The 25834-nt window shown below is 40.3% G+C and overlaps 5 protein-coding genes across 11 annotated transcripts; 3 read left to right on the top strand and 2 right to left on the bottom strand.

The window, feature by feature from the left end:
• Window positions 1-806: 806 nt before the first annotated feature.
• Window positions 807-6538, top strand: LOC109638167 (rab5 GDP/GTP exchange factor-like). The gene is made up of 9 exons (XM_020101016.2): window positions 807-1083; window positions 2791-2977; window positions 3250-3377; window positions 3671-3822; window positions 3913-3982; window positions 4071-4206; window positions 4293-4387; window positions 4702-4958; window positions 5461-6538. The coding sequence occupies exons 2-9, from the start codon at window positions 2820-2822 to the stop codon at window positions 5875-5877; spliced, it is 1413 nt and encodes a 470-aa protein (XP_019956575.2). The 5' UTR covers window positions 807-1083; window positions 2791-2819; the 3' UTR covers window positions 5878-6538.
• Window positions 6539-7105: 567 nt separating this feature from the next.
• Window positions 7106-9115, top strand: psmd9 (proteasome 26S subunit, non-ATPase 9). Its single transcript, XM_020101019.2, has 6 exons — window positions 7106-7323; window positions 7429-7528; window positions 8050-8243; window positions 8358-8459; window positions 8632-8720; window positions 8865-9115. Exons 1-6 carry the CDS (start codon window positions 7198-7200, stop codon window positions 8890-8892), a joined length of 639 nt encoding a protein of 212 aa, XP_019956578.1. The 5' UTR covers window positions 7106-7197; the 3' UTR covers window positions 8893-9115.
• Window positions 9116-9353: 238 nt separating this feature from the next.
• Window positions 9354-13040, bottom strand: gtf2h3 (general transcription factor IIH, polypeptide 3). The gene is made up of 13 exons (XM_069523692.1): window positions 12784-13040; window positions 12628-12707; window positions 12407-12513; window positions 11642-11784; window positions 11420-11482; window positions 10995-11024; window positions 10881-10909; window positions 10725-10799; window positions 10583-10636; window positions 10315-10383; window positions 10078-10213; window positions 9932-9968; window positions 9354-9802 (listed from the first exon to the last, which is right to left on the bottom strand). The coding sequence occupies exons 1-13, from the start codon at window positions 12791-12793 to the stop codon at window positions 9733-9735; spliced, it is 903 nt and encodes a 300-aa protein (XP_069379793.1). The 5' UTR covers window positions 12794-13040; the 3' UTR covers window positions 9354-9732.
• Window positions 13041-13738: 698 nt separating this feature from the next.
• On the bottom strand, window positions 13739-17517 carry LOC109638029 (Rieske domain-containing protein). 4 transcript variants are annotated; one of them, XM_020100790.2, is made up of 6 exons: window positions 17449-17517; window positions 16298-16474; window positions 15917-15976; window positions 15028-15324; window positions 14573-14607; window positions 13739-14491 (listed from the first exon to the last, which is right to left on the bottom strand). In XM_020100790.2, the coding sequence occupies exons 4-6, from the start codon at window positions 15296-15298 to the stop codon at window positions 14201-14203; spliced, it is 597 nt and encodes a 198-aa protein (XP_019956349.2). In that variant the 5' UTR covers window positions 15299-15324; window positions 15917-15976; window positions 16298-16474; window positions 17449-17517; the 3' UTR covers window positions 13739-14200. The 4 variants fall into 4 exon arrangements, with proteins under 4 accessions (XP_019956349.2, XP_019956351.2, XP_019956350.2 ...); XM_020100792.2 differs by having other exon boundaries at window positions 13739-14449; XM_020100791.2 differs by lacking the exon at window positions 15917-15976.
• Window positions 17244-25722, top strand: LOC109638028 (kinesin-like protein KIF24). Of its 4 annotated transcripts, none has more exons than XM_020100789.2 (15): window positions 17244-17381; window positions 18460-18564; window positions 18650-19435; window positions 19748-19910; window positions 20054-20151; window positions 20315-20533; window positions 20797-20884; window positions 21329-21450; window positions 21563-21668; window positions 22180-22251; window positions 22334-22443; window positions 22613-24561; window positions 24643-25054; window positions 25256-25349; window positions 25452-25722. In XM_020100789.2, the coding sequence occupies exons 2-15, from the start codon at window positions 18506-18508 to the stop codon at window positions 25584-25586; spliced, it is 4413 nt and encodes a 1470-aa protein (XP_019956348.2). In that variant the 5' UTR covers window positions 17244-17381; window positions 18460-18505; the 3' UTR covers window positions 25587-25722. The 4 variants fall into 4 exon arrangements, with proteins under 4 accessions (XP_019956348.2, XP_069379791.1, XP_069379790.1 ...); XM_069523690.1 differs by having other exon boundaries at window positions 17247-17381; window positions 18425-18564; XM_069523689.1 differs by lacking the exon at window positions 17244-17381 and having other exon boundaries at window positions 18282-18564.
• Window positions 25723-25834: the final 112 nt, after the last annotated feature.

Here is a 25834-nt window from a genome sequence, read left to right as displayed (position 1 = left end):
CCTTCTAACAAATATTACGGTAGCGATCAGTAAGTTTCAAGGGTTTTGTGAATATTTATTTATATTTAATATTTTGTGAAGATTGCCTAAATAAAAACAAAACAATCTTCAGTATGATATACTACACATATTTGAAATACATGAGGGGGAATAACAAATATAATTTTGTCAGTGACTTCAGGCAGTGGCCTGGAGGCTCAGGTTGTTGTAACAGAAGATGACATGCATACAAAAGATGTCAGCAGACAAACAACAGTATGTAGATATATACATATACAACATTTATAACATAAAACATATTCTCTGTAAACTTCAAGAACATCTGTTCGGTATGTGAGCAGTTAAATGGCCTGCTTAAAGGGCATATTGAAAAGTTATATATATACATTATAATAGTGTTCAATATCACTGATACAGATACTTATCAAAAATGCAAATGAAATAGATAATAATAGGTAATATGATAACAAATGTATATATGTATGATAATAATAATAAATGACTATCATTTTACCGTAAGAGACAAGGGTGTGGTTACAGAAGGTGGCCACCAGGGCGCAATTTGTATAGGGTAAAGTCAGACTACATTCAAAATAAAAGTCTAATAAAAGTTTGGAATGAGCAGAATGTGGGGCCCTCGCAGGCTGTGAGGTGTTCTGTGAGAAGAAGAGGTCATGTATCATCGTTTAAATGTCGCTGGGCGCCTCATGTTCACGCGCTTGAAGCCCGGAGTCAGTTCATCGTGCCGCGATCCTTTTATTTTGAAAAGCCGTCGCCGGGTGGAAACATCTGTGACGACCTGAAGCTGAAGCTGTCTCCGTCACTGTCACTGTGTTCCTGTCGGAGTCAGAGGTCCGTGACGTCTCTGCCTCTGCGTCTGAAGCCGCTCTAACTTTGTGTCCAGAGTTCCCTCGTCCTCTGTGTGTGGCTGTTGTCCCTCACGTCTGGTCCTCGGGGGGTTTGAAGGATTATCTGCGTTGCTCCGAACATGACGGTGATTTTTGTGACGGTGACGACGCCACAAAACGGGAGAAACGTGTTTTAGACAAGGAAGAGGCTGACGATGGTTTCTCCAGCTGACGGGTGAGCCGCTTTTTAATGGACGTGATCGCGTCTTCGTCAATGTGTTGCTGTGTAACAGGTTGTTAGCTTTAGCCGCTAGCTAACACGAGCGGCTGGTTCTTATCTCCAATCCCCTCAGCTGACAGTCAGCTGGGCTCCGAACAGCCTCCGACACCACCCGAGGAAACCTCACTCTTAAATAATCAAAGCGTTTTCATTTGATATGAAGCTGAACAGAAACGTTCCAGCAAAAAGTTCCTGATGGACGTTAAAAGCTTTTGAGCAGCTACATGAAAGATTGAGTGAAGGATTGTGAAGTTTCCCTTTTAAACAGTAATTAGCAATGTCTGAAATATTTGAATCAATATTTTATCCCTTCACATCTGAGTGAAAATGAGCTTTTTGAATAAATTTTTTGGGTAATATTGACAAAAAGTATTGATATACAGATGATAATTCCATTGGGCAGATGTTTTTCGTTATTATTAACTAGCTGTAGCAGAATCTGTCAATATCACAAACTGAACAATTTAAACTTTTCCACAATAAAAACATACTTTCTGCTCCCTTTTCAGTAAAGTGTGTCTTTTTGTAAATCACAATATTATCATAATCACGATCAGTCTTCAGCTTTGACATTTAACCCACTATGTAAAAGGAAGAGAGAGAGAAAGAAAAACTAAATCTGTTAAATCATTCCAGTATCACGACGGCAGCCATCCTGGTTATCAACCCCCATGCTTCATATAAAAGCTCTACATAGTTAGGCAGATATGTTCACATTCATATATTCGAGGAAGAGGTTCCACATTTTGCTGAAGGTTCAGAGTGAATCAGACAGGTCATGAGGTCTAACAGGAAATGCTCCTTTATTATGCTGTTCCATCCAGTGACTGTAGCAGCTGGACAGGAAGTCAAATTAAACTAGCTTAACAAAAATGAGTTTCCCCCTGAATGGAAACGTAGCTAAACAGGTTTTTTGTGACCTACTTTTGTTAATGTTGACATGGCACCTGATAACAATGAGGTGTTTTTGATATAATACAGTTGCTGCATTATTAGGTACACTGAGCTTAAACTAATACAGTCTATGAATACAAGGAATTCTCCCTCATAATGTTCAGTTTAAATGTCAAAGTGTTGTATTAGAATACATTAGTTTAAGCCAAGTGTACCTAATAAACTGACAACTGAATGTGGGGTTTGGATAAGGAGAAGAAAAGTATCCCATGTGTCTCTAGTGGTGCGCAATAAGAGTAGTGACCCAGAAGATGGACAGATAAACAAAAAAACAAATAAAAGAATTCAAAACTTTATCTGACAACTGAAGAAGATAAATATCAAATGAGAATCAATCAGACAAGGCATATATATAACAATCAGAAGAAGAAGAAGAAGAATGCCTTTACTGTCATTGAACAGGGTATACAATGAAAATATAGAAATCATGAGGTTAGGGAGCATTGAAAGTGAGTGTTGTTGGTTTTCAAAGCTGTATTGCATCATTGAGTGTCCTTCTCCTATGTAAACATGACGTTATGTGCCAAATATAGCAAATCCAGGCCCTGAACACTGAGCTTTTGAGATTTCAGGCCCTGTAGTCACAAACACATGACACTTTTAAATTCCAATTCTTCAAAGCAATTATATTAGACCTAAGTATATGGTATGTATATCTATGTGAAATATATGCAAAAACCTTTTTGTTGAAATACTAATATCCAACAGGTGGGAGTAGTATAATTAAGTGCTCTACAATGTGGACTGACAAGCAAAGAGGAATCAGAGTTTCTAAGGAGGAGCTGCTCTGTAAGAATGCCTGTGGGTATTATGGAAACCCTGCATGGCAAGGCCTCTGCTCCAAGTGCTGGAGGGAGAGAGCCCGTCCAGCTGGAGCCCAGAGACAAGACACGAGGTAAAACAACCACAGACCTCGACATAATGGTGTCAGTGCAAAGACATACGTCTTGTCACAGCATGTTAAAAAGCAACACATGACTGGGTAAAAATACCAATTAAATATATCAACCAGAAAATCAAAATTCAAAAACTTTATTATGCTGTAATTTGAGTTATTACTTATATAACTGGATGTGTAATGGATACTATAAAAACATTGCTTATGTATATGAACAGATTCATCTGTCATTCTTTGATAATGCAACTGTCTTCATTTATTCCTTGTAGGCCAAGAAATGATGGCACTCCTCTCACCTTCTCCAAATTTGAGGAGAAGAAAAGCATCGAGAAAGGTCATCGGATTAACACGATGAGGAGACTCTTCTGGGGAAGCCCATCGCCTCCAAAACGCCAAGGTACTCATGACTCTGGAAATTTAATGTGAGAAAACATCAGGGAAAGCTGTTGTCTCCCTTCATTATCTAATGTACAGAGAGGCTCCGTGTGCACACTGTATATGTAGTTAGTGTAACATCTTCATTACTGTATGTTCCCAAAGCAAAACCAACCTGTAGGTAATGCTGAGAACAATTGAACCAAGATAACTGTGTTGATATCTCCCGTCTCCATTCTGAGGACCATATTTCAGTTTTAAAACATGTTAATTCATTTATTTATCTGGAGTCACATCCACTTTTCCTCCCTCCAGAGTCTTCTGAAAGCCAAACAAATGCGTTAAAAGCGTACCAGAGCCTCGAGCCTGGGGACTTCACAGGCTTCCTAAAAATACTACGGAGCCCTTCCTCCCAGCGCTTGCAGTCCCGATGCACAGCTTTTCTCAACACAGTGGAGGCTTACCATGTAATTATCTGTTTAAAAGATTAACATTACACTTCTTCTCTTTGAAATGTCAGAGCTTTTTTTGATCACAGCTTGTCATCGTCTCCACAGGATCTGCCGGTTCAGAAACAGTCGGACCTCGTGCAGGATTTCTACCAGTCATTTGCTGAATATTTTTGCAGTCAGTACAGTTCATGTTCACACTATTTTTGGGCAGTTAATTCTGAAAAGAATTTGAAAAGGAAACTCCTTGTTATTTATGCTTTCAGGTCTTCCTGAGGCTCAGGTCACTCAGATAATGGAGCACGTAGAGAAGCTAATAATGACACGGTTGCACAAATGGGTTTTCTGTCATGACAGCTGTGACGATGAACAGAAGGACCTGGCTCTCCAGAGGAGAATACGGTAACTCTTATATACAAGTCAGTTCTGTTGTAGCAAAAAATATAACATGTGATGACTGTTTGTCACCTAATATCTTTGCTCTGCAGCTCCTTGAACTGGGTTACGCCACAGATGCTGAGTGTTCCATTTCCTGATAAAAAGACTGCGGTCACAAGTGACCCCTTTCTGCCTGCTATAACAGGTGATTCACAGTGTCAGTGCTGGAGGAAATAGTTTAAGTTCATATTTGTTTTCTGTTGGAGAGTTAGATGAGAAGATTGGTGCTACTTTATGTCTGTTTATTAAATAATAAAGTCTGAGTAACTCACTGTAAAATGGTGCATTGCCATTGTTAGTATGTAGTGAGCTTTAGAGGAGCTGGTAGGCTGGTTTGACACAGCTAAGCTGTTAGCCCACACCCATGTCTTTATGGTTAGCTTTGAGAGAAAGTTTCACATATGCTGGAAACATTTTTAAATTGTCCAATATGCTTTAAAAAAAAATTTTTTTCAACAGCCATAATTGAAATGGATGCCAAACGAGCGCCACAGGACAAACTTGCCTGTGTGTCCAAATGCAGTCAGCATGTCTTCGAGGCGCTCTCTAACTCGAGCAGTGAACCCGCTAATGCAGACGACTTCCTGTCAGGCCTGATCTATGTGGTGTTGAAGGCCAACCCACCCCGGCTACACTCCAACATGCAATACGTGATTCGGTTTGGTCTCCCTCACAGTCTGATGGCAGGAGAGAGCGGCTACTATTTCACAAATCTGGTAAGTAGACGGCAAACTCACCCATCATACACCACAGAATTCTGTGAATCATGGGCTACAATCCATAAAACTGAAATCATCTCAGTTCAGACAAGTGTTTAAACTTGAGATGTAATCTCTGTCCATAGTATCATATCTGATAACGTTTATCACATGACCATTCACCTACAGATTGTGTACCTTGCAGTAGTTGCCTTAGCTTGGCTCAGACTACTGGAATTTCCGGCTGATTTAACCGTCACACAGAATGTTTGATAATTATCGGTACCTCCCTGATAATTATCAAATATGTTTGATAATAATCAGATGAGAGAGATGAGTCAAGTGTGAATGAATGGAATTGAATGTAGTTGACTGAGTCATCATTTCCAGACTAGAATTTTCAAACCAAAATGGTGCCAACAGTGTTTCTGTAAACATTTTCAACAGTGAGGTATTTAAAACAAAAATGAATTAATGTGGATGTGGATCTAGTTGGTTGATCACACTGTCTTTGTTTCAGTCTTGTGCTGTGGCCTTCATTGAGAAGCTGGATGGACCAGCACTAAACCTCAGTCCAGAGGAGTTTGAGAGCTACATGCTGAATCAGCGTGCTCCTTCTGGAGGAATCAAGAGGCAGCAGACTACCAGTGACACAAAACACCTCCTGGAGGAGCTACAAGGCAGACAGGAGAAGCTGGACCAGGGGATGGATTCTCTCAATGTGCAGCTTCAGAAGTGGGTTCAAGCAGTTCATTCACAACTGGATGAGGCAACAGCACAGTTTGCTCTGGTACAGAAGGAGATCACGGCTCAGGCTGCGTTCTCTAACGGTGTCTCATCCACATCTCATGATGCGCTGCCTCAGGGGGATGACAAAGACCAGTCGGTGCTGGTGCTTGCTGATCAACATGCAGGTCCAAAAGATACCGACTGTTAGCAATAATAACAAAAACACCTAACCTGACACTTGACTCTTTTTTTAATCATCAGCACTCACCTATTCTGTAGGAAATGAAACAAACATTCACGTTACGATGCCCTGTTCGCACAGGTTTCGACTGTAGAGAGCTGAGATTTCTAAGACAGAGGAAGGAAAACTTTTTGACGGAAACTTTTTGCAATATGTATTACAGGGCACACACAAGTTTTCAAATGACTTTGTTAAAAAATGATTTATATTTGATTACTGTTTGATGATGAAGGCCATTAAAACACATTCCAGTTTGTAGCCAGCACTCAGGGTACAGCACTTAGGGATGTCACCTAAAACCTTAAAGGTTCTTATTTAATATTCACCATGTGCCTATATATAAAGAAAACTGCTGTGAAGTTGAAAACAAGAAAATGCTAGATGATAGTTGTTGACCACTACAAGTCAGGGGAGGTATTTTACTAAACAATGTTTTTCATAGCTGTGTAACTTGTCAATATGATGCAGAGATGAAAAATGTGATGCAAATAGATGTGAAACACGTCCTACTAGATTTTTATTGGTGTTCAGGTGGTTATGTGTTGTTAACAACTGTTGAAAGGTGTCTGAAGAAATGTATGTTATAATTGAAGATTACATTCAATAATAAAATGAAGGTGACTTGAAAGATGATGACTTTATGTGTGGGAGGGGGATTTTGGGGATTCACTCATTTGTAAAGATGATTCAAATAGTAAAAAGTTGGTAAAGGGAACTGTTAAATGCTCATTGCTTATGACTGATGAGCATGTGTTCTGACAAGTTATGAAGCCAATCCTGGTCCAATTTATGTGTGTGAAGTGTGGTGAAGAAGCTTGAAGCCTGGTTTGTGGGTTTTTCAGTGAAGGTGGAGGTGTACATGTAAATAAAGATACTAGGTATTTGAAACTTTTTTTAAAATTTAAAACCAAATATTAGATACATGATTAACGACTAATCGTTGTATTTTTAATATATCTTTGAATATCTCTTTAAGCAGCAATATCTGAAGTCAGACACTGCACAAGTACTGAATACTCTGAAAACACATTCAACAAATAAGAGCAACTAAGTAAAATAATAACTTTAACACAACAGTCAGGATTATGATGTTTTTCTTTTGCTTAACAAAAATATGTTGCAATTTAAATAAATTGTGCACGTAAGGAAAGAAATGTTAGATTTCATTTTCTTTGTTTCTGAATAGACCAGCTGGGGGCAGTAAAGTATTAACACTGCTGTTAAAAAGAAGAAGAAGAAGAAGGTAGCTCTCGTCACGGAAGCTGCGTCACTACAAGTTGCGCAGCCATGAAGATGACAGTGGAAGACACTTCTGGAGACTCTGAAACAACAATGGATGACGTGAAAACCCTCATTAAGAAGAAAGACGAAATTGAGGAGCAGATCAAAGCGTATTATGACGTGTTAGAAGACGTAAGTCCGCTTCTCTGACTCAACGTAGCACAAAGCTAACCCGAGGCTAGCCGAGGCTGTGTTAGCTAAACCCTGTGCTGTGGTTCTTCTCTTCACTTTTCACAGCAGGGTGTCGGAGTTGAAGGACCCCTGATTGACGAGGAGGGTTTCCCCCGCGCAGATGTCAATGTTTACCAGATCAGAACAGCGAGACACAGCATCTCATGTAAGCTGCTGCTTGTTTGTTGTTTCCAGTGTTTTCTGTGGCTGCAGGGGACAACTGGGTTTACATGAAGCAGCACAACCCACATGCTAACACAATCATGACACAACGATACTATGAAAGTGAGACGATCATTGAGGTGATGGAGGCGTGGTTACCTGGTAACATGGCTTCAGTTGTCATCGCACATATTATCACCATGGACTGTAAACAAAGACAGACATGTCAGCTGCCCATGACTTTTTCTTGTCTTATTTTGTTTTGACCAACCAAAACCCAAAGATTTTCAGCAATAATAAAGATGTAGAAAAGTACATTAGTGAACACATTAGAAGCTTGACACGAGGCAGGTTCATCATTTTTACTTGATTGATGACTCTGATTATTTTTTATCTTTTGTTGCGTGATGAATTCCTTGATTATTGTAGCTCTGTATTATTTAATTTCTCCATTTATAAATAAACTTGATAACATGATTTCTTTTTGAGCTGCTGTCATATTAGAGGTAATGCCTTTGCTTCCAGGCCTACAGAATGATCACAAGGCCATCATGGCAGAGATCGAAGAAGCCCTGCACAAGCTGCATGCTCGAGAGAAAGCCAAGCGGGAACAGGACGAGGTGGAGGCCCAGGGGGAGGCAATGGATCAGCAGGTCACGCTGCCTCCTCCGTTCGCACGTGTGGATGCTGTAACTCAAGGCTCACCTGCCTGTGGAGCTGTGAGTAATGTGACATGCACTCGTCTGTAGATAAACCATGAAAGGTTTAAAAAGTTAGGACTTAAAAAGTAACTGATTTGTTCCTGTTACTGAACTAATTGTTTCTTTCCAAAGGGGCTCAGAGTTGGTGATGAAGTCATCGAGTTTGGTTCAGTGAACACAGGGAACTTTCAGAACCTCCGGAATATTGCTGCTGTGGTACAACACAGTGAAGGGGTAAGCTGCAGAAGCCACTGATTTATTATTGGATTTCTATGATGTACATTCATAAACCAGAATTTCTCCTAAACTGACTTATGTAATTCCTGAAATTTGACATTTTTGTGTGTCAGAATTATCACTTCACTTTTAACTAAAGTGTAAACTGCATTGTAATTTCCATCTACAGAAACCATTACGTGTCTCAGTCATCCGGGATGACCATAAAGTTCAGATGAGCCTGACTCCACAGCGATGGTCTGGCCGAGGTCTGCTGGGGTGAGTGTTGCAAACATTATCAGTCATGTTCTTGGAAAGGCACAGATGAAGAGTCTCGTAGAACAGCTGGGTTTGAGCACACATGATCGAAGACATGCGCTTCACATCAGTCACAAGCTTTTTCTTGTTTTCTTTTTTTTATAGATGCAACATTGTTCCAATCCATCGGTGATCACCGTGACACTTGTGACACTCTTCCACCACCTACGTTACCACTGGATGGTTTCAAATGTTATTTGTAAATACCACAGAAATTTCCATCTGCTTCAGTTTTCATCTTAATTATATCTTCAAACTATTGGCTTTACACAAGGGCAACTTTCAGAAAGGGATATTTCAAAGTGTTTCTGTGCTTCTGAGAATCAGAGTCCTGAATAAACATATCTGAAAACACATTTTAAGTTCTCCTATTGTCCTCAGTGAAGGCTTATTTTCAACTCTTAGTAAAGATATGACACGCCTGATGTTATCCAAGAACAAATCAGAGAATCTTGGTAAGATTAATTATTTCCATATACCTTCACCTTCACTTCCACCTCCACAGATTACAATTGATCTCAAAAGAGCCAAATAATATGAGCAGCTATTTAAACTGACTGCATGATAATGGTAAAAAGAACTGAGACAAAGATGTAAGAATACAATTGTTTTATTTAAAAATAATTCACATCACAAAAATGCCCAATGTCACTTTTTTCCAAAGCATTAACTCAGTAAACAGTTTGGCCATTTGAGTGCTGTCATTATAAATAATCACATAAAGCAGAACAAATGATTTTGACTCATATTTGTGATTGCAAGTTGTATGTCTTAAATATTCATAATGTCGAGAGTAACATGTAAACAAAGTTTGTGTACTAACAGTCAATGGGGGTCAAGTTAACATGTTCTATATGACTGTGCTGCCTCAAAGATATTTCTAGGGCCTCATTGAAGCTTGTAACTAATCTATCCCAAACAGAACAATTTGAATATCAAAACAGAAATCAGTGAATCAGTGAAATCCCAAAAATCATGACAGCTGCTTGAGTTTCTTCTTTTTGGGCTTGATCATCTGTGGAAGTTGAATTTTAAAGGCAGTCCTACAAGAAAATGATTTTAAATCATATTAGTGCACACAAAAATAAAATCACATTGCATGATTCCCAGAGTAGACCAATTCTATCCAGAGGAAATGTTTTGTATTAAAGCTATTAATTATTAAAACTTACTCGCAGGTTGTACAGATGGGGCTGAAGTTGCAGAATACTTAAAGAAGACAAGAGAAAGCGTCACCACAAAACAAATGCTAAGTTCAGCTTTTAGATGAAGTATAAAGTTTGTGGTCACACATTTGTTTGTCTTGGATTAAACTTACTTGACAGACAAACTGAGCACACATAACCAATTTCGATGAGATTTCGATGACAGAAACATGCAGCTCTGTAGTCCACGTGAGCACGTGGCGGTAGGACCAGCTGGGAACGCTGCTCCGAGTCAGGGAGGAACACCCACTAAGAAAACACCGTCAACAACACAAAAAGGTTTTGTTTTCGCATTTAAAAAAGACAAACTGTAATCTAAGACTTGTATAAAAACAGAATTGTGAACTCACTAAAAGATACTGAGCCATGGCAACTTTCTGTGGTATCCTGAGGTACAATCCTCCTGTTATATCACAAGCCTGAAAAATAAACGGCTGAAGGTAAAAAAAAAAAAAAAGGACTGTACTTTGTACAGATTAGAACAGATAAATACGGTCAGAAGGACATGGTGTCAGATCTGTCCTCAGTATCAGCTGAGAACTCCAGGTATCATCACTTAAAGGTCGGAATGGTGCATCTTTTACTTTGCTATTCCCTGGTCCTGCTGTAAAAATGTACCTGCTGAAGGAGACCTGAGTCTGAGTCCAGTACACAAGCATCGATCAAGATGTTCTGTGTGAGAATACAAAAACAAAGCCACTTATGAATTAATGAAACATGTAAACATATGAAGTAACAAGAGGCAAGATCTACATTTTACCTGCTTTTGTGCAGCAAAAATCACATTCATGAAGTTCATGTACTGGAGGGCACAGTCCTCAGCTGCTTTTATCACCTGTAAAGTAAAATGAGCAGAGAAGCTGTGTCAGTCAGGTGAATAAAAGACTAATGTTTCATTAAACTAGTTGAGGCTTACCAGTATTCTTGATTTGATATCCTGCCCAACTAAACACAAAAAAATTTCAGAGTGTTAAGTGAAAAATATCTAACGAAGAGCACTGTTAAAATGATATTTAAAAAGAATGATTACCTTCCAGCTCCTTGGACACCCTGTGAATATCTGAATATTAAAAAGGTTTAAGGAAAAGCTGGCAAACAGCTTTAAGTCACTTAACATACAGAAGAAATCCAGCTGTAATTTCCAACTTGACAAGCAAAGTGATGTTCAATCAAGAAACAATCAGCAGTTTAAAAAAACAACTCCAACACATACAGTACGAGCACATTTCAAATACAACCAGCACCTTCTCAGCAACAATAAATAATAAACTTGACTGGAAAAGAAATAAACCATTGATACCATTGTATCACTGTAATATTCCTACTAACATAAACATGAATGCTATCGTGTAAAGCTGTAGTCAACAGTATCTATTTCCATGTTGAGACAACCTTCACCCTACAGATGGAAACTTTAGTCCGTGTGAAACTGAAGAGGTTTCAATGAAAGGATACAGCAGAGAGCTTTGGCAAGAGATCCAGCCAACAGAGTGTCTGTTGAATTCCCCCGCACATCAGCTGCAATCACACAAAGCGCCTCATGAGCTTTCACGTATCGGCAGCAGCTCACAGTCAGTAAACAGCTCTCAATAAAGCCAATAGTACATTATATTTGCAGCAAAAACATTAAGTTATAATACATATTTTGGTTTGTCAACAGTTTGATTACGACCTTACTTTTTGACATAACATTCCTGATCTCTTCAGCAATGAGGTTGTTGGCAACTGAAAGCAGTTCATATTTTCCATCCCCGCTGGAGGGTGCATCTTCCCCACAGCTGTCTCCGCCTCTCCAGCGCTTACTGGGATACAGGAAGTGACTGAAATAAAGCAAATGAGGCAGTTGAGTGTGTGAGCAGCGACAGGAGCAAAACATTACATTTAGAATTTATAGAGTTAGGTAGCATGCTCCCGGGGTTCCACACTTAGGTTCCTTACAAGACGAATCTGAGAGGCCGTGAGATGATTAATGGGAGAAGAGGGTAGATTAAACAAAAACCAAAACTCTGCAAGTTCTGCCCATCTGCGTTTGTTTGTTTGTTACCATAATTAAGCAAAAATGATTAAAAGGATTAACATTAAACTTAGAGGAAGGATTCGGTATGGGTCACAGAAGAACCCTTTAAATCTTGGTCAGGGAGCAGATCCTGCATTTTCCTCTTTCTATAATATAATGAGATGCGACACATTAAACATTTTGGATCATGGATCTTGATGAAAAACATTTAGTGAACTGATACTTATGAGTTTGTGCAATTTGGTGCAGATCCAAATAGTAATTTGAATCCAGAGAATTTAAAAGTGGTTAAGTGAGGGCATTGCTGCAGGTGTGTACTCTACTCGACTATAATAAAATCTAACACGGAAATACTCAAGTACACAGTACAAGTACCTTCAGGTTGTGCTGAAGTACCACTACTTCTCCACCACTGTATAAGTTACCTGTCTTGACAGTGGCTCGCGATGACAGCCAGCTTGTTCGTCCTGGTCATGGCCATGTGTGAGTTCCCCATCACCATGACTGCGTCCAAACACTTGGACAAGGTGAACTGCGCAGAGACAAGGACCGACGGTGTTGTTCAGCATTTTAACAACACAACACACACACATACACTTTGTCTGTGATTTACACTAGCACACAAGCTAACAGCTAACGGGTTTACCTGCGGCTCTCGTTGAGCTTGCTGGCCCCACCATATCGGATTCACGTCCACGACGATGACCAGCAGACTGACTTCATCCTCTGCGGACACATGTGCATCTTAGCCGAGAAGCTCACGGGCACTTTTAAATGTGAAACACAAATCACACAACTTTACCTGAAGCCATCACAACAGGGTGTTAGTCTGGAGCCGAGGGAGAAATAAAAACAACAGAAGACCGTCGTTGTTCTGGAGGTTTATCTCGTGTTGGCCTCCATCTTTGATTTGAAGATTTACACGTTTAAACCTTGATATTCCGACAATGAAAGCACAACTTCAATAGTTAACTCTGTTTAGCTGCAAAATATTTCCCACAACTGTAGAAACTACCTAGTATACTTCCGCTATTTTCTTCTTCTGCTTCTTCTTCTTTTGTAGCGGGTGACACAAGGTATTTGCGCATTACCGCCACCAGCTGGTATGGAGTGTGGAGCAGGACCACTAACTATACATCGTGTAAATAAAAAAAGAGGAGGGGGATAATAAATAAAGACAATTTAAATATAAATGTGTCATTATCTCCATCAACCTAGTTCTCCTGACATATTGAAACAAATACAGTAAACACTTGTCTCAAGAACTGCTTCGTAAAACATCACCAAAATCTGTATGTATCATATTTTGAAAAGAACTGAGCCCCTGCCTGCACCGACTGTACATCCACACTCGTGTAATACAAGTATGATAAAATGAACATGTATTGTGCCTCATACAAGTAGACACAGTGACTGAAACATCTATGTGGTTGTGCAGGGCCTTTATAAGTAAACCTTTTATTTTTTCAACCTATATAATTCTAAATACACATTATAAAAATGCTTAACTGTAATATACATATATGTACATATATTTGTCCTCAATACAATAATTGTTAAAATACTGATCATTATTAACCAGTTCCTAAAGCAGGGTCTTCAAGTTGTTTGTTCTGTCAATAGCTACAAACCCAAAGGAATTCAACTAACAATGACATGTGAGAGTGAAGAGCAGGAAATCATAATGTTAACCAGCTACAAACAAGCACATCAATGCTCAACAACACACAAGTTAATATGAAAGACATTAATCAAGATAAGTACTAACAGAGAACTTTAATATAAAACGATTATTGGGATTTATGACAAAATCTGATCAGGACATCAACCATATAAGAAAAACTTGTGGTGACATAAACAAATAATTTCTATCAAAAATAAACAACAGATTTCAAAATTATTGAATCAATGTAATCCCAATATTCCATTTAAATCATGAATGCCAGACTTTTCTAAATGAAACATTACAGATTTGATCACTGTCTGCAGTGTATGGAGGGCTGCAGCTCAAGAGGTGGGTCGACCACTACCCAGAGTGTGATTGGTTCGATCCTGGGCTCCTCCAGTCTGCCTTTCTTAAGCGAGATAATGAACCCCTGTGTCCACATTGAAATAAAACACATCCTCTTCTTGAAGCTTTTTTGATGTTTCAGAGTGAAACAAATCTTCCCAGATTAAAACAGGTATTTTTGGTTGTATAATCAAATTTCAGTATCTGACTAGTTCTTGGGCTTGGGTTTTGGCTTGGCCTTTAATAAGACAGTCCTGTATCTCTCAGTCTGGTAGATGTCTGACTCAATGGCCTCGATGGAGTCATCAAGTGTTACGTATACATCCCCGTTGACTTCTGTGACCTTGTGAATCCTCTGTTTGACACCCTTGGATCGCCAACATGTTCTCAGGGGTTTGACTGTAGGATCGTCCACAGCCTGGTACAGCCCTTCCCCTTCTGCCAGTGTGATCTTGTACTTGTGCCACGGACACACAATGCACAGTCGCCCATTAAACTCCTTATGGTGGCACAGAAACATGGTGATAGTGAAAGATAATATTTAGTAGCATTCCAATATTCAGATTAGTAGGAAACTCACCTCAATGTCTCCATGCTGCAACGCACCACCTGAATCTGACATTAGAAAAACAAGTGTCATCGTGATTAGTCATCAATCAATCAACCTTTATTTATAAAGAAACTTTCAAACAAATCAAATGCAATTCAAAGTACTTTACAGGCGCATGTATTAATATATTAAAAAGGAATTAAACATTAACATTGAGAGACTAATGCATACCAAACCAATCAATAAGAACAAACAATGAAAGGAAATTAGGATAATGACGTGTATAAAAGTACAAGCAGTGAAACAACAATAACAATTACAAAGTGCAATGTAAAATAAATTATAATAGTAAATAGTGAAAGTTAAATACATTAAAATAAAGTAGAATGTAGATGAGATGAGACAGACTAATTAGGCATCAAAATTTAAAAGTCACACTTGCGGAAGTATGAGGATTGTTATGTCAACACAAACTCAGAGCTTACGGTAGCAGCGCATGTCCAGAGCATGAAGTTGCCCCTGGTGGAACAGGACCAGTACATCTCTGCATCCATTCACAAGCTTGGTCACCCGCCCGGCCTTGACGATGTCCTCTTTCTTTCCAATGAAGTGAGAGGCGGAGGGAGGTGATGATGATGATGATGAGGAGGAGGAGGAGGAGGAGGAGGAGGAGGAGGAGGAGGAGGAGGATGAGCAGGACAATGCCGACAAAGGGGGGGGCGAGGAATTCCAAGAAGTCTCCTCCTTAGAGGACATGGTGGTGAGTTCTTACAGCTGGTTTCCTGTTAATGAATAACATTATAGTTTACATGTCATTTATGATTAATTGCAGAATAGGCAGATTGTAGTGATTACTGATGTTATGCAGAGCTGTTGTTGTAGAAGGCTGCAACAGAATTTTAAAAAGCACGCGTTTGAAACTTTTCACCCACATATTTCCGGCACAAACACAACTTTGATTATTCATTAGCAATAGTTTCTGTCAGTTTGAAGAAAAACAAATGCTGTGTGTTACATCTAAAGTTGTCCCCAGTGAAATACAGAACCGATGAAAAGATTCCTCCTCCATAACGTACCATATGCTATTTTCTTTAATTGAAAAAATGACAAGTATACACAAGGTATGCATGTATTTGCAGTATCAATGTAAAGTATATGATATATAGTTTAATTATGGAATGTAAATGGGTAAAATGTATTTATTGTGGATACTAGCTCTGACAAAATAATCACATTGATAATACTGTAGCATGTTGGGGGGAGAAGGGCAAGGACTCCCAGCATGCCTTGAGGTAAAGCTGAGAATTGTATGTTGTGTGACATGGATGTTCTTAGCATGTTGTTGTTCTATTTGTTCTGTATGAGAGTTATCACCTTCATTTAGTTGTTGCTGTAGGGAAGGGTGTAATTTGCCACCATGGGTGAAAGAGGGTACTATAAACCAAAGAAGACATTTCCATGTGTCAAATAAAGTGAAACAGTAATAACTGCATGGATTCAATAAGAATAAACACGGTGTAATTTGAATTCATGGAGAATTGAAGTGGTGAATGAAAACACCATCAACATATCACGTTGGATGAAGTCTCACTACATCTGTCACAATAACTCACTGTTGTTCTTCTAACATAACTCAGGAGATAAATGCTAAGCTACATCATAGCATAACATTAGCACTAGCTCAGCTTCTTGCTCAGTCACCACCACAGGCTTGATGTTGTTGACGTAACTTTGTGAATCGTTGTTTCTACAGACCTCGTCTCTTTGTGTCTCCGTGTTGTCCTCTGTAGGAAACCATCCTGCGGGGTTCTTCTCTTTTGCTTCTTCCCAAACTGACACTGAAGAACCAGGACATCCAGAGACGGAAACAGAGACCGCTCTCCTTCAGAGTAAAAGCTACTCGTTGCAACTGCTCCTGGTATATTCGTCACTCTTATTTTGTAAATAGCAAAACCGGAAGTGTGTATAATGTAAAATAAAGACTTGGACTTGATCAGACAAGGAGACAAGCCTAGTAGATAGTTGGCAGCATTAAACAATATATGATATTATAGTCTATATTTTTATGCTGTATTTTATAATTTATTTCATTTTTATACTAATATGGAATACAGGTCTGATCTTGTTAAGCCCTTTAAGACAAATTGAGATTTGTGAATGTGGGCTATGCAAAAAAAAGATTGATTTATTGAACTTATAGGACTTTTGTTGACATTTTCCAGGGAATAATTCATGGATATAAAATTCAGGCCTGTTTGAGGGACTGATAGCTGGGTGTGTGAAATCTGGTGGAGCTTGATTGATGTCAAGGGGACTGTTGGAAGGTACACGCTCTACTGAGTGCTATTCTAATTAATGCTAAAATGTTAATTATATATGCTTTTGGTATCATCAGTGTACACATAGTCTCCTCATGCATATCAGCGGTAATATGATCACACGGGGGAGCTGCTGTTAAACTCACTGTGCTGCAGGAGACAAATGTCTAATAGGGTTAGTGTGAGGGGGCTTTGTGTCTGTGGGCATTAAACCCTCTGAGGGATTATCTCTGTCTTCCTGCTGAACTGGATGTTAACTGACTGTTCGTCTCTTTACATCTAAAACGTCAGATGAGCTGCAGCAGGAGTTGTGTTTATTCACGTGATCTCTTCACATGTGGGAAAACACAACTCCAGAACCGTTGCCGTCGCCATGGAGACCAACCGTGTACGGAAACGGTGATACCACTCAAGCTAACAGCTCTGTGAAAAATTAATGCTTCTTGTTTCTTCACTTTGCTCATTCAGATAAAAAACACTGTCCTGTGTTGTTGCTTTTAAACAAGTCTGGAGTGAATCTGGTAAGCTTTCCTTTTTTAAAAATCTTTTACAAACATTTTAGCCAGTTCAAACTATAGCTGTACTTACATTCAGGCAGTTTCCTTGTTCCTTTCTTTCTTTAGTTTTGTGGGTTATTTGCTCTAGTAACACTATTGGGCAGGTTTCAACAACATACTTCCCCTTTACTTTATGCGCTGCAGCCATATTTTAACCTTTTGTAATTCAGTTTGCAGAATTGACACAGACAGTGTATGAGGGAATTACACAATACATGCCCTTGCTCTGTGGGCCGATTGTTTTTGGAAGCACTGGAACAAAAGTCTGTATGTGTTTGAATTCCAATGTGCTTATGAAGTGCAAAGATTTTACTTTATATTATTCTGCTGTATTTTGTGATCTATTTGATATTTTATACTGATATGGACTTATGTGTCTGAAATAATGTCTGACTAACTATCGAACTAAAATAAATAAGCACAGTTTAAAACTATTATCAAGCGAAATAAAAGAAGTAACGTAATTGAAAGGGGCAAAATAAATAAAAAGCATATAATCTGTATTAAAAAATATATTTATATACATTAAATTATATAAAGTGGATCTCACTCAAGTTTCATGTGTCAGGACTATTCCAGCTGCCAGCCAATCTACTGAAGAAGCCAGTGAAGCAACAGTTGCCTGCCCGTGTCTGCTATATTTATCATATTTGCTAGGTTACAGAAATGTGTGACATGACTGTACTGTGCTGCCCCGGCTCTACCCTTACCGTGTCAAATTTCAGCATCATGCCAGTGTCCCGTGCCCCCAATGCTGCAGTGTGGTAGTAATGACACAGTGACCCACCATTGGCCATCAGTCTCTGACAGAAATCACTGAGGGAGGGAAACAGCAAGGACACATGGTCTTGTTAAAAGTGGTGTGGCTGCTGTAGGGAGCTCGTGTAGTGTGTTTGTTTCGGATTGTATTTTATTTTATTTTATTCATTTTTAGCCTGCTGCATAGAATCACTTAAGTAGCACAGTCAGTCTTTGCATGCTTTTCTTTTTGTGACTGACCAATGGAGAGACCAAACCGACATGTGTGCCACTCCCGGGATAGGTGGAGTAAAGAAAAAGGAAAACAGAGAGAAAAGGAAGGGAAAGATATGACACTTTGCCTGAATGAGTGTCTGAGAGCAGTTGGGCTGCAGCATCACTATGCCAGGTAAGAATACTCACCCACAGAATATCCAAAATTACACTTGTGATGTCTTCCTCTCCTTTGACTCTCCCCCTCTGTCTGCTGTCAGGTTTACCTCCATGGGGGTTTGCCTTGCAGCCCACCTTTCAGCACTGACCATGGAGGACTATCCCCTCCTAGGAATTCGCACTATGGAGGAGAGGACTCGACTCTTCCACCTTGTCCAAATGATCAAAACTCTGGACCTGGAGAGCCTTGAATATGAAGATGGTTATGATGATTATGGTGCTGATGGTGGGGATGAAGGCTCTGCTGTAGTGGATAGTAGTTTTACTTATGATGGATATGGAGGTCCCGTTCGCAGACGGCTTAATTTTGGTTCTGAAACAACTGATCAACATCGGAAGAAACTTTCTTATCCCAAAGGTTCTGTTCATGTCTGTACAAGTCATATGGGAAATGACGTACCAGTCCAGTGCAGAGGGTCAGCCACAACTCTGCAGCTTGAACTCAACAGTGGGAGAGCTGTGAAATGTGGCTGCAAAGAGAACGACAACCACAGGACAGATGCACATTGTCATCCATCAAATCAACACACAAGAAGAGACAGCACAGGAGGAATTGCAGTGCAGAACTCTCCCACCAGATCATCACCAAAGTGTGGCTCCTTCCAAAAACAAAAACACAGGCCTGAACCAGTGAAGATGTTTAACAGCCAACCAGTTGGGCACAAAGAGAGGAAAAGAATCTTGAAGAAGGAAAAACTTCCCACAGAAATACAGAGTAATGGAGCTTCAGGATCCATGGCTAAGAAAACACCCATTTATGAATCAAAGAGAACCACTGGTTACAACTACGGACTACCTCTGAGTTCCCCTCCTGCTCCAAACAAAAAGTGAGTGGTAGTGGTTCATACTGTCCTCACTGCTTGCTCTTAAATTAATCTGTCTCAGTGGAGACATGTACAGGTTAAATACATTTCCTGATCATGAAACACATTCAGAAAATAATATGAAGTATAGCAATACAACACATGTTTTGAGGAGAGGTTTCCTGTGCATGTTCAACGTTTTCATGATTTACATACTGTATGTGATTGTGTCTCATTAGGACATTTGCACAAAGTTTGCATCAGCGCTTTGTTTATTTTAAACACGATCATCCAAATATTGACTGTGATTGGTGTGTGTGTGTGTGTGTGTACCAGACATGAAGGGGAGCAGCGGATTAGCGTGTGTGTGAGGAAGAGACCTCTGACACGTGCACAGAGCAGGAGAGGAGAAGCAGACGTCGTGACAACCTCAGATGGAGAGTGTGTTATTGTTCATGAAAGCAAAGAAGCGGTGGATCTCACACAATACATACTACAGGTAGATGTGCAGACAGGATACAATGATAAATCAATATTGTTTTGATCATATATTTATATGACGTTCAGTTTCATGAAATACTGGAACTGTAAGAGGGGATTATTCCGATTTTAGAAGGCTACTTTGCTCTGTTGTCCCTGTAGCACAGGTTCTACTTCGACCAGGTTTTTGGAGAGGAGAGCTCCAACGAGGAGGTGTATCAAAGAACAGCATATCCTCTGGTGCAGCACATGCTCAATGGGTAGGTCAGCTCTAATGTAGTGATACATACTGAGGTGTATATGTTGTCACCCTCCATTCCTTTCCATCCAAATGTCCTGAAGCCAGTTTTGGATTTTCTTTCTCTGTGTCTCTGAGAATCTGTGCCTCCTAACCACATATATTTCTACTTTGTGTGTCCACAGAGGCAAGGCCACTTGTTTTGCATATGGCCAGACAGGTGCAGGGAAGACTCACACCATGTTAGGCTCATCCGCCGGGGGACCAGGGTTATACGCACTTGCAGTCAGGGACATTTTTGCACACCTGTCCACCTCGCGCATGCTCTCTCCCCTGCTGGTGTATGTCAGTTTCTTTGAGATTTACTGTGGTCAGCTGTATGACCTGTTGGACCACAGGAAAAGGTTTGTGTTTGTGTGTAAACTGATGAATAATACATTTTGCAGGCAGTTGTGTTATAGCCACAAGTTTCAATATACTTAATACTGAATTTTGCAAAATGTATATGATTTTAAAAATTTCTTGTGTCCTCAAGTCTTCTCTTAAGGATCATTTAGTTTTAGCAGCATCATCATCATCATTAAAGGGCACCAGGATGTTCTCTTCTTAATATTTATATTTATATATATATATTTTATTCTTTCACCCTCGGTTCATCTGTTTCTAGGTTATTTGCCAGGGAGGATGGACAGAAGGTGGTTCACATTGCAGGGTTGCGTGACGTCAGGGTGGACTCAGTCAGCTCCCTGCTGCAGGTTTGTCTCTGTCTTTAAAATGTCCTCATATCCCAGCTGCACTATCCAGACCTGGTGCTCTGATCAGCCCTCCATCCATCAGAACATTTTAATGCAAATGGTCTGAATCCAAAATCAGAGATCTACCAATTAATAAAGACAAGTAAAATGTCATGGTTGACTTTCTTGCTTGCTGTGACAGAGGCTCAGGAAATATTTGTTCTTCTAGGCTTTATGGCATTCTAATAGATTTTTGACTTTGACTTTGTAACATGATCAAAAGATTGCTTGCAATATCTTATTTCTTTAAATAACTTTAAATACTCAATAGTACCTTACGTGCTATTCAGTGGAGTAAATCTACCACATCAGGTTGGCTGATCATGTGTTTGATATAGTGACCATTGCAATTTCTTTAAACATCTCAATCTCCCCCCTCTTCCTCCTCCTGTTTTCCTTAAAAAGGTGATTTCACAGGGTACGGAGGAGCGCACACAGGGGATGAGTGGAGTAAATCCACTTTCTTCTCGATCTCACGCTTTGCTTCAAATTCAGCTCAGATGTCCAAACCAGCAGATAAGAGGCAGGTTAGTGTCAATATCCCATGAGTTCTACCATACTGTTGGCTTAATATCATGTAGCCTCTTTATAATTGCTTTCCTTTTCTCTATAAACACAAAAATCTGTGTTTGCCTGTAGGATGTGGTTTGTGGACCTGGCTGGAAGTGAGAGGGCATCTGATACCAAAGACCCAGACAAACAGAGTCGTATGGAGGGAGCTGAGATCAACCAGAGTCTGTTAGTTGTAAGCTACACAAACACACATGTTGACATACTCAAGAGATCTCACATAAGCCACATTCAGAAATGCTCTGGACATTTTTCTGAAAGATTGAGGTGGGGCTGTTTGTGAGAATGCAAACAGTTGTATTAGTTAAATTCACAGCCAGCGAGAGGGTGTGTTCATGACTTTTCAAACACAAAACTGGAAGAAATACAGTTAAAATTAGATATTTGTGCTCTTCCTGTTTAATGTCAGACACCTATGAAAATGTGAACTTCAAAAGACAACATGATTTGAGTGTTTTTGGTGAGAACAGCTTATGCCTGTGTCAACATGCTGTAAACAAAAACTTTTGATTTCCGGAATTTATATATTATTTCCTGCCTTCTGCACGAAAACCCAGGCGCCTCATACCTCACCTGAATGTTTCGGAAATGTTCCTGTTAGTTTAAACATGTTCTTTATGTGTGAAAATTTCATGTCTGAAGATATTGCAAATGTTTTGTAGGACTATTTTTTCTTTTTTTCTCAGCTTAAAGAATGTATCCGCTCCCTTGATCAAGAGCAATCACATACACCTTTCAGACAAAGCAAACTTACTCAGGTATTTATTTTTTATATTTCTTTATAGTATTAATGATCGTGTGCTAAATAAATATACTCTTACTACTTTGTTCTCATTCTAGGTTTTGAAAGACTCATTTGTTGGTGATTCAATGACGTGCATGATTGCCAACATTTCACCTGGTCACTTAGCGACCGAACACACACTTAATACACTGAGATACGCTGATCGGTAAGTGTTGTGTGTGTGTGTGTTCTTATTCATCCTTTTTTAATTACATGGTGGTTTTAAATACAATGTTTATGTCTCCATGGTTGTTTCCAGGGCTATAGTGGTGATGAACAGTGACTAGTGAACAGTAAGGTTACTTGAGATGTTATATCTACTTCATTTTTCATAGAGTGAAGGAGTTGAGGGGACAAAGAGGACTAAGAGGAGGAAGAAGGGGCAAGACGATGCCCTCCCCTAAACATAACCTGTCCAACAGCAGCAGTGGTAGCAGTGTTGGCCCTCGAGGGAAAAGTCCCCCTAAAAAGCAGAAGTTAGGGAGACAACCAGAGGCTTTTGCTCCCACTTCACCAAACACCAGGTCGTCCACAGGGGACACAAATCTCTGCTCCACACCCAAGAACAGCAGATGGAGGGCGGAAACAAGTGCTATGGGCAGAGAAGGGATTGGACTTGAACATGTGACACCAATTAGAGGCTGGCTGGGACTGGGTGATACGAGGCATAAGCATGAAGCAAGTGAAAGCAATGCAGTGTGTTTAGGAATTAACAGACACTCTGGAGGGGACCATAACGTCAGGGCAGGGACGGTGTTGGTACCGCCCTCAGATAAGCACCGTCTTTTGACGGAGGTGCGAAACCCTTTAACTCAAAGGGAATCTGGAAAAAGAGAAGAAGAGATCCAGCAGAGCTCTGTGGAAGGTGCGAGAGAAGAGGAAGGAGGATGGTTACAACAGCGGAGACAGGTGGAGCGCTGTAGAGACCCACGTAGTGAAGTAGAAAAGCTAAGGGGAAGAGATTTACACATGTTTGATGAAAAGGATAAGGAGAGGCAGAGACATCTGAGAATGTATCACCAGCAGCTGCAACAGTTTACGTCCTCATCTCCTTCATCGTCTGTCAATCTCCTCTCACCATCGACATTCTCTTCCTCTCTTCATTCATCTGTCTCTCCATTATCCTCTTCTCCTCTTCCACAGGATTCCCATCTGTCAGCTTCTGCCCTCACATATCAAGATGTGGAAGATGTGTACAGAGCTGGAGTCCAGATTAGAGCTGATGCTAACAGAGGACGTAGGCCTTTTCCCAGTGGTGAGATTCGCTGCAATAACAATCATGCCCGCGGTGAATCTGGTGGTGTTGGCGCTCACTGTACGGTATCATGGGGAGGAACAGAGGGAAGACCTGAACAAGGTGAAAGTGATAAGAGAAGGTCAGTGGAGCAAACATGTGAAGCAAGGTTAAAGAGAGAAGATAAGAGGCCAGCTGGGATAGAGGAGCGAGACAGGAGGTGGGCCTGGTTGGCAACAGTGGAGACAGAGCAAGAAGATAGGGTCACAGGTGCGATGCCGACTGATGCAGGGGCGCAAGTGTCTTATAGCTGTCGTTCTGATGACAGAAGACAAAGGGGTGAGGAAGGACTGCATCCCACAAATGACCCTGCTGAGCAGAGCACTGATCGGGAACGTGGCAGCCCTCATCAGCGAGCTCCAGCAGAACGACCCCTCTCCCCAGCCTGTGAACACATCCACACACTCCCGACCCCAAACAAACGAAGTGATCGCTCTCTTGAATCAAAACATACCAGATGCATCTCCAACATTCCACCTCTACCATTGCAAAATGCCTCTTTTTCAAATTCTCCATTAACCACACAACAGCTCTCTACCTCCGTCACTCAGAGTAGATATAAAGCAGCTGAACCCGATAAAAAACTGTCTGAAAGTCCAGTTTACACTCAAAACCATTCACACATCAAAGCCAAAATAGCGTTTTTATCTCAGCATGAGACTGACACAGATTCTCTCAGCTACACAATGGACCCCCTCAGCCTCTCGATGCTTCAGGTGGACCAACAGGCTGCGACATCCTCGTTCCTACAAGGAGAACAGATCTACCCCTCACTCTGTCTGCTTGGGAATGAAAGGGGGAAAAATACCCAAAGGAAAGTGGAAAAAGAGCAGCAGACCTGTGACAAGCTTGCAGAGGCTGAGGCTAAGGCTGAGGATGTAGATATTCATCTTTCTTTTTTAAAGCTGCCACAAGCAAAGACCTACTGCCCCACCACCTCTGACACCGTGATCAATCACACGGATCGAAGAAAAGACACCCGTAGAATAGGTAAGTGTGAGCTCTCTAAGTGTGTATGGTAACTAGCATTTAAAATGTCTATATGAATACGTATTTTTTTGTCTTTTCCAGGTAGGACAAAACCTGCACTGCCTGAAGTTACTCTAGTCCGACTCCAGGACCGAGAGAACAATCAGAAACTCCAAACCATGCCAGTCCTTAGCACCAAAGCCCCTTCATCCCCACTCAAACCCTCTTCATGTTCTCCTATGCAAGCTCCTCATGTGCATGTGCTCCCCAGCTCGCACAATGTAAACCCAAATGTTGCCACACAAATGCCAACAGAACATGCACACAACATGCACAGCAAACCTGACTCCTCCACCTCAAAACCACAGTCAGACGGTGTCTTGGACCAGTGTCACATAGTAAATTCAAATCACTCCATCGACAACGCAACCCAACCAGGTCAAGAAAGTACGAGCAATCAGCTAAGCAGGCCCACAATCCATCCGTCTTCCCTGAAAGACTTGAATCATGCACTGTAAGTAACAGAATTCTCAAGTTTTTTTTTATTTATAAAAAATATATTGATGATCTAGTTCACACATCTTAATCCCCCATATGATTCAGACCTCTTTGATGACAGATGTAGAGAATGTGCTGTGTATTTTTCATGCCACATTAATCACAACCAAGAGGTGATTCATTTGAACAAAGCATCTCCTCTCTAATCCAACTTCAGGTGCCGTGTTGTCCAGGCCCACTGGGAGCAGCTTGAAGAGATGGAGGCTTTATGTCACAGAGAGGGGACACTTCTGTTCCAACAACCTGATATGGTCTGAATAAATCACACCCTCAACTGCTTTTTTGTAAACTGCACATTTTACAGTAACTACAAATTTTTATATATCCTCACTCTTCATCTCTTTGTCTTACAGGCATTCGGGGAATATGTCCACAAGCTGGAAGAGATAATGGAGAAAAAGGCTCTGTGTGTGCATAGCATGAGAGCCCAGCTGCAGCCGTATCTGATGCTCAGTCAGTCAAACCAAACACAATCAATGAGAAGATAATAATATTTAGATTTTCTGAATTAACAAAGGTAAAAAGCAGGAATATTTCTATTTATAAGTAAAGCCTGTACATACACTGAAGGGATGCAGGTAGTGCAGGACTATCATGGTGTTTATAACTGCACTATATTTTCACTGACAAGACTAAAATGCAGCATGAGTTAAATACATTATTAGTGTTTTTATTTTTTATTTGATTTCATATGTGTGTGTGTGTGTGTGTGTTTGTTTTTACTGTTTGGATGTGA

This window comes from Paralichthys olivaceus, chromosome 4 (genome assembly GCF_024713975.1).
Source record: "Paralichthys olivaceus isolate ysfri-2021 chromosome 4, ASM2471397v2, whole genome shotgun sequence".
NCBI lineage: Eukaryota > Metazoa > Chordata > Actinopteri > Pleuronectiformes > Paralichthyidae > Paralichthys > Paralichthys olivaceus.
The sequence above is the reverse complement of the archived record's forward strand: the minus strand, read 5'-3'. Positions and strand labels throughout refer to the sequence as shown.

Excerpts from the sequence above, each read along its gene's own strand:
- gtf2h3 (XM_069523692.1), bottom strand. Across the intron at positions 10,637-10,724 it reads TTTTTGCTGCACAAAAGCAG|AACATCTTGATCGATGCTTG; the intron begins GTAAAATGTAGA and ends ATTCTCACACAG. Across the intron at positions 9,803-9,931 it reads CCCATCTGTACAACCTGCGA|GACTGCCTTTAAAATTCAAC; the intron begins GTAAGTTTTAAT and ends ATTTTCTTGTAG.
- psmd9 (XM_020101019.2), top strand. The coding sequence starts at position 7,198 with ATGAAGATGACAGTGGAAGACACTTCTGGAGACTCTGAAACAACAATG. Across the intron at positions 7,529-8,049 it reads AGCGAGACACAGCATCTCAT|GCCTACAGAATGATCACAAG; the intron begins GTAAGCTGCTGC and ends CTTTGCTTCCAG. Across the intron at positions 8,244-8,357 it reads GCTCACCTGCCTGTGGAGCT|GGGCTCAGAGTTGGTGATGA; the intron begins GTGAGTAATGTG and ends TTCTTTCCAAAG.
- LOC109638029 (XM_020100790.2), bottom strand. The coding sequence starts at position 15,298 with ATGTCCTCTAAGGAGGAGACTTCTTGGAATTCCTCGCCCCCCCCTTTG. Across the intron at positions 14,608-15,027 it reads TCTGGACATGCGCTGCTACC|ATTCAGGTGGTGCGTTGCAG; the intron begins GTAAGCTCTGAG and ends TTCTAATGTCAG. Across the intron at positions 14,492-14,572 it reads TGCAGCATGGAGACATTGAG|GAGTTTAATGGGCGACTGTG; the intron begins GTGAGTTTCCTA and ends TGCCACCATAAG.
- LOC109638028 (XM_069523689.1), top strand. The coding sequence starts at position 18,419 with ATGGAGAGACCAAACCGACATGTGTGCCACTCCCGGGATAGGTGGAGT. Across the intron at positions 20,885-21,328 it reads CAGTCAGCTCCCTGCTGCAG|GTGATTTCACAGGGTACGGA; the intron begins GTTTGTCTCTGT and ends TTCCTTAAAAAG. Across the intron at positions 21,669-22,179 it reads TCAACCAGAGTCTGTTAGTT|CTTAAAGAATGTATCCGCTC; the intron begins GTAAGCTACACA and ends TTTTTTTCTCAG.
- LOC109638167 (XM_020101016.2), top strand. The coding sequence starts at position 2,820 with ATGTGGACTGACAAGCAAAGAGGAATCAGAGTTTCTAAGGAGGAGCTG. Across the intron at positions 3,983-4,070 it reads ATTTGCTGAATATTTTTGCA|GTCTTCCTGAGGCTCAGGTC; the intron begins GTCAGTACAGTT and ends TTATGCTTTCAG. Across the intron at positions 4,207-4,292 it reads GCTCTCCAGAGGAGAATACG|CTCCTTGAACTGGGTTACGC; the intron begins GTAACTCTTATA and ends TTTGCTCTGCAG.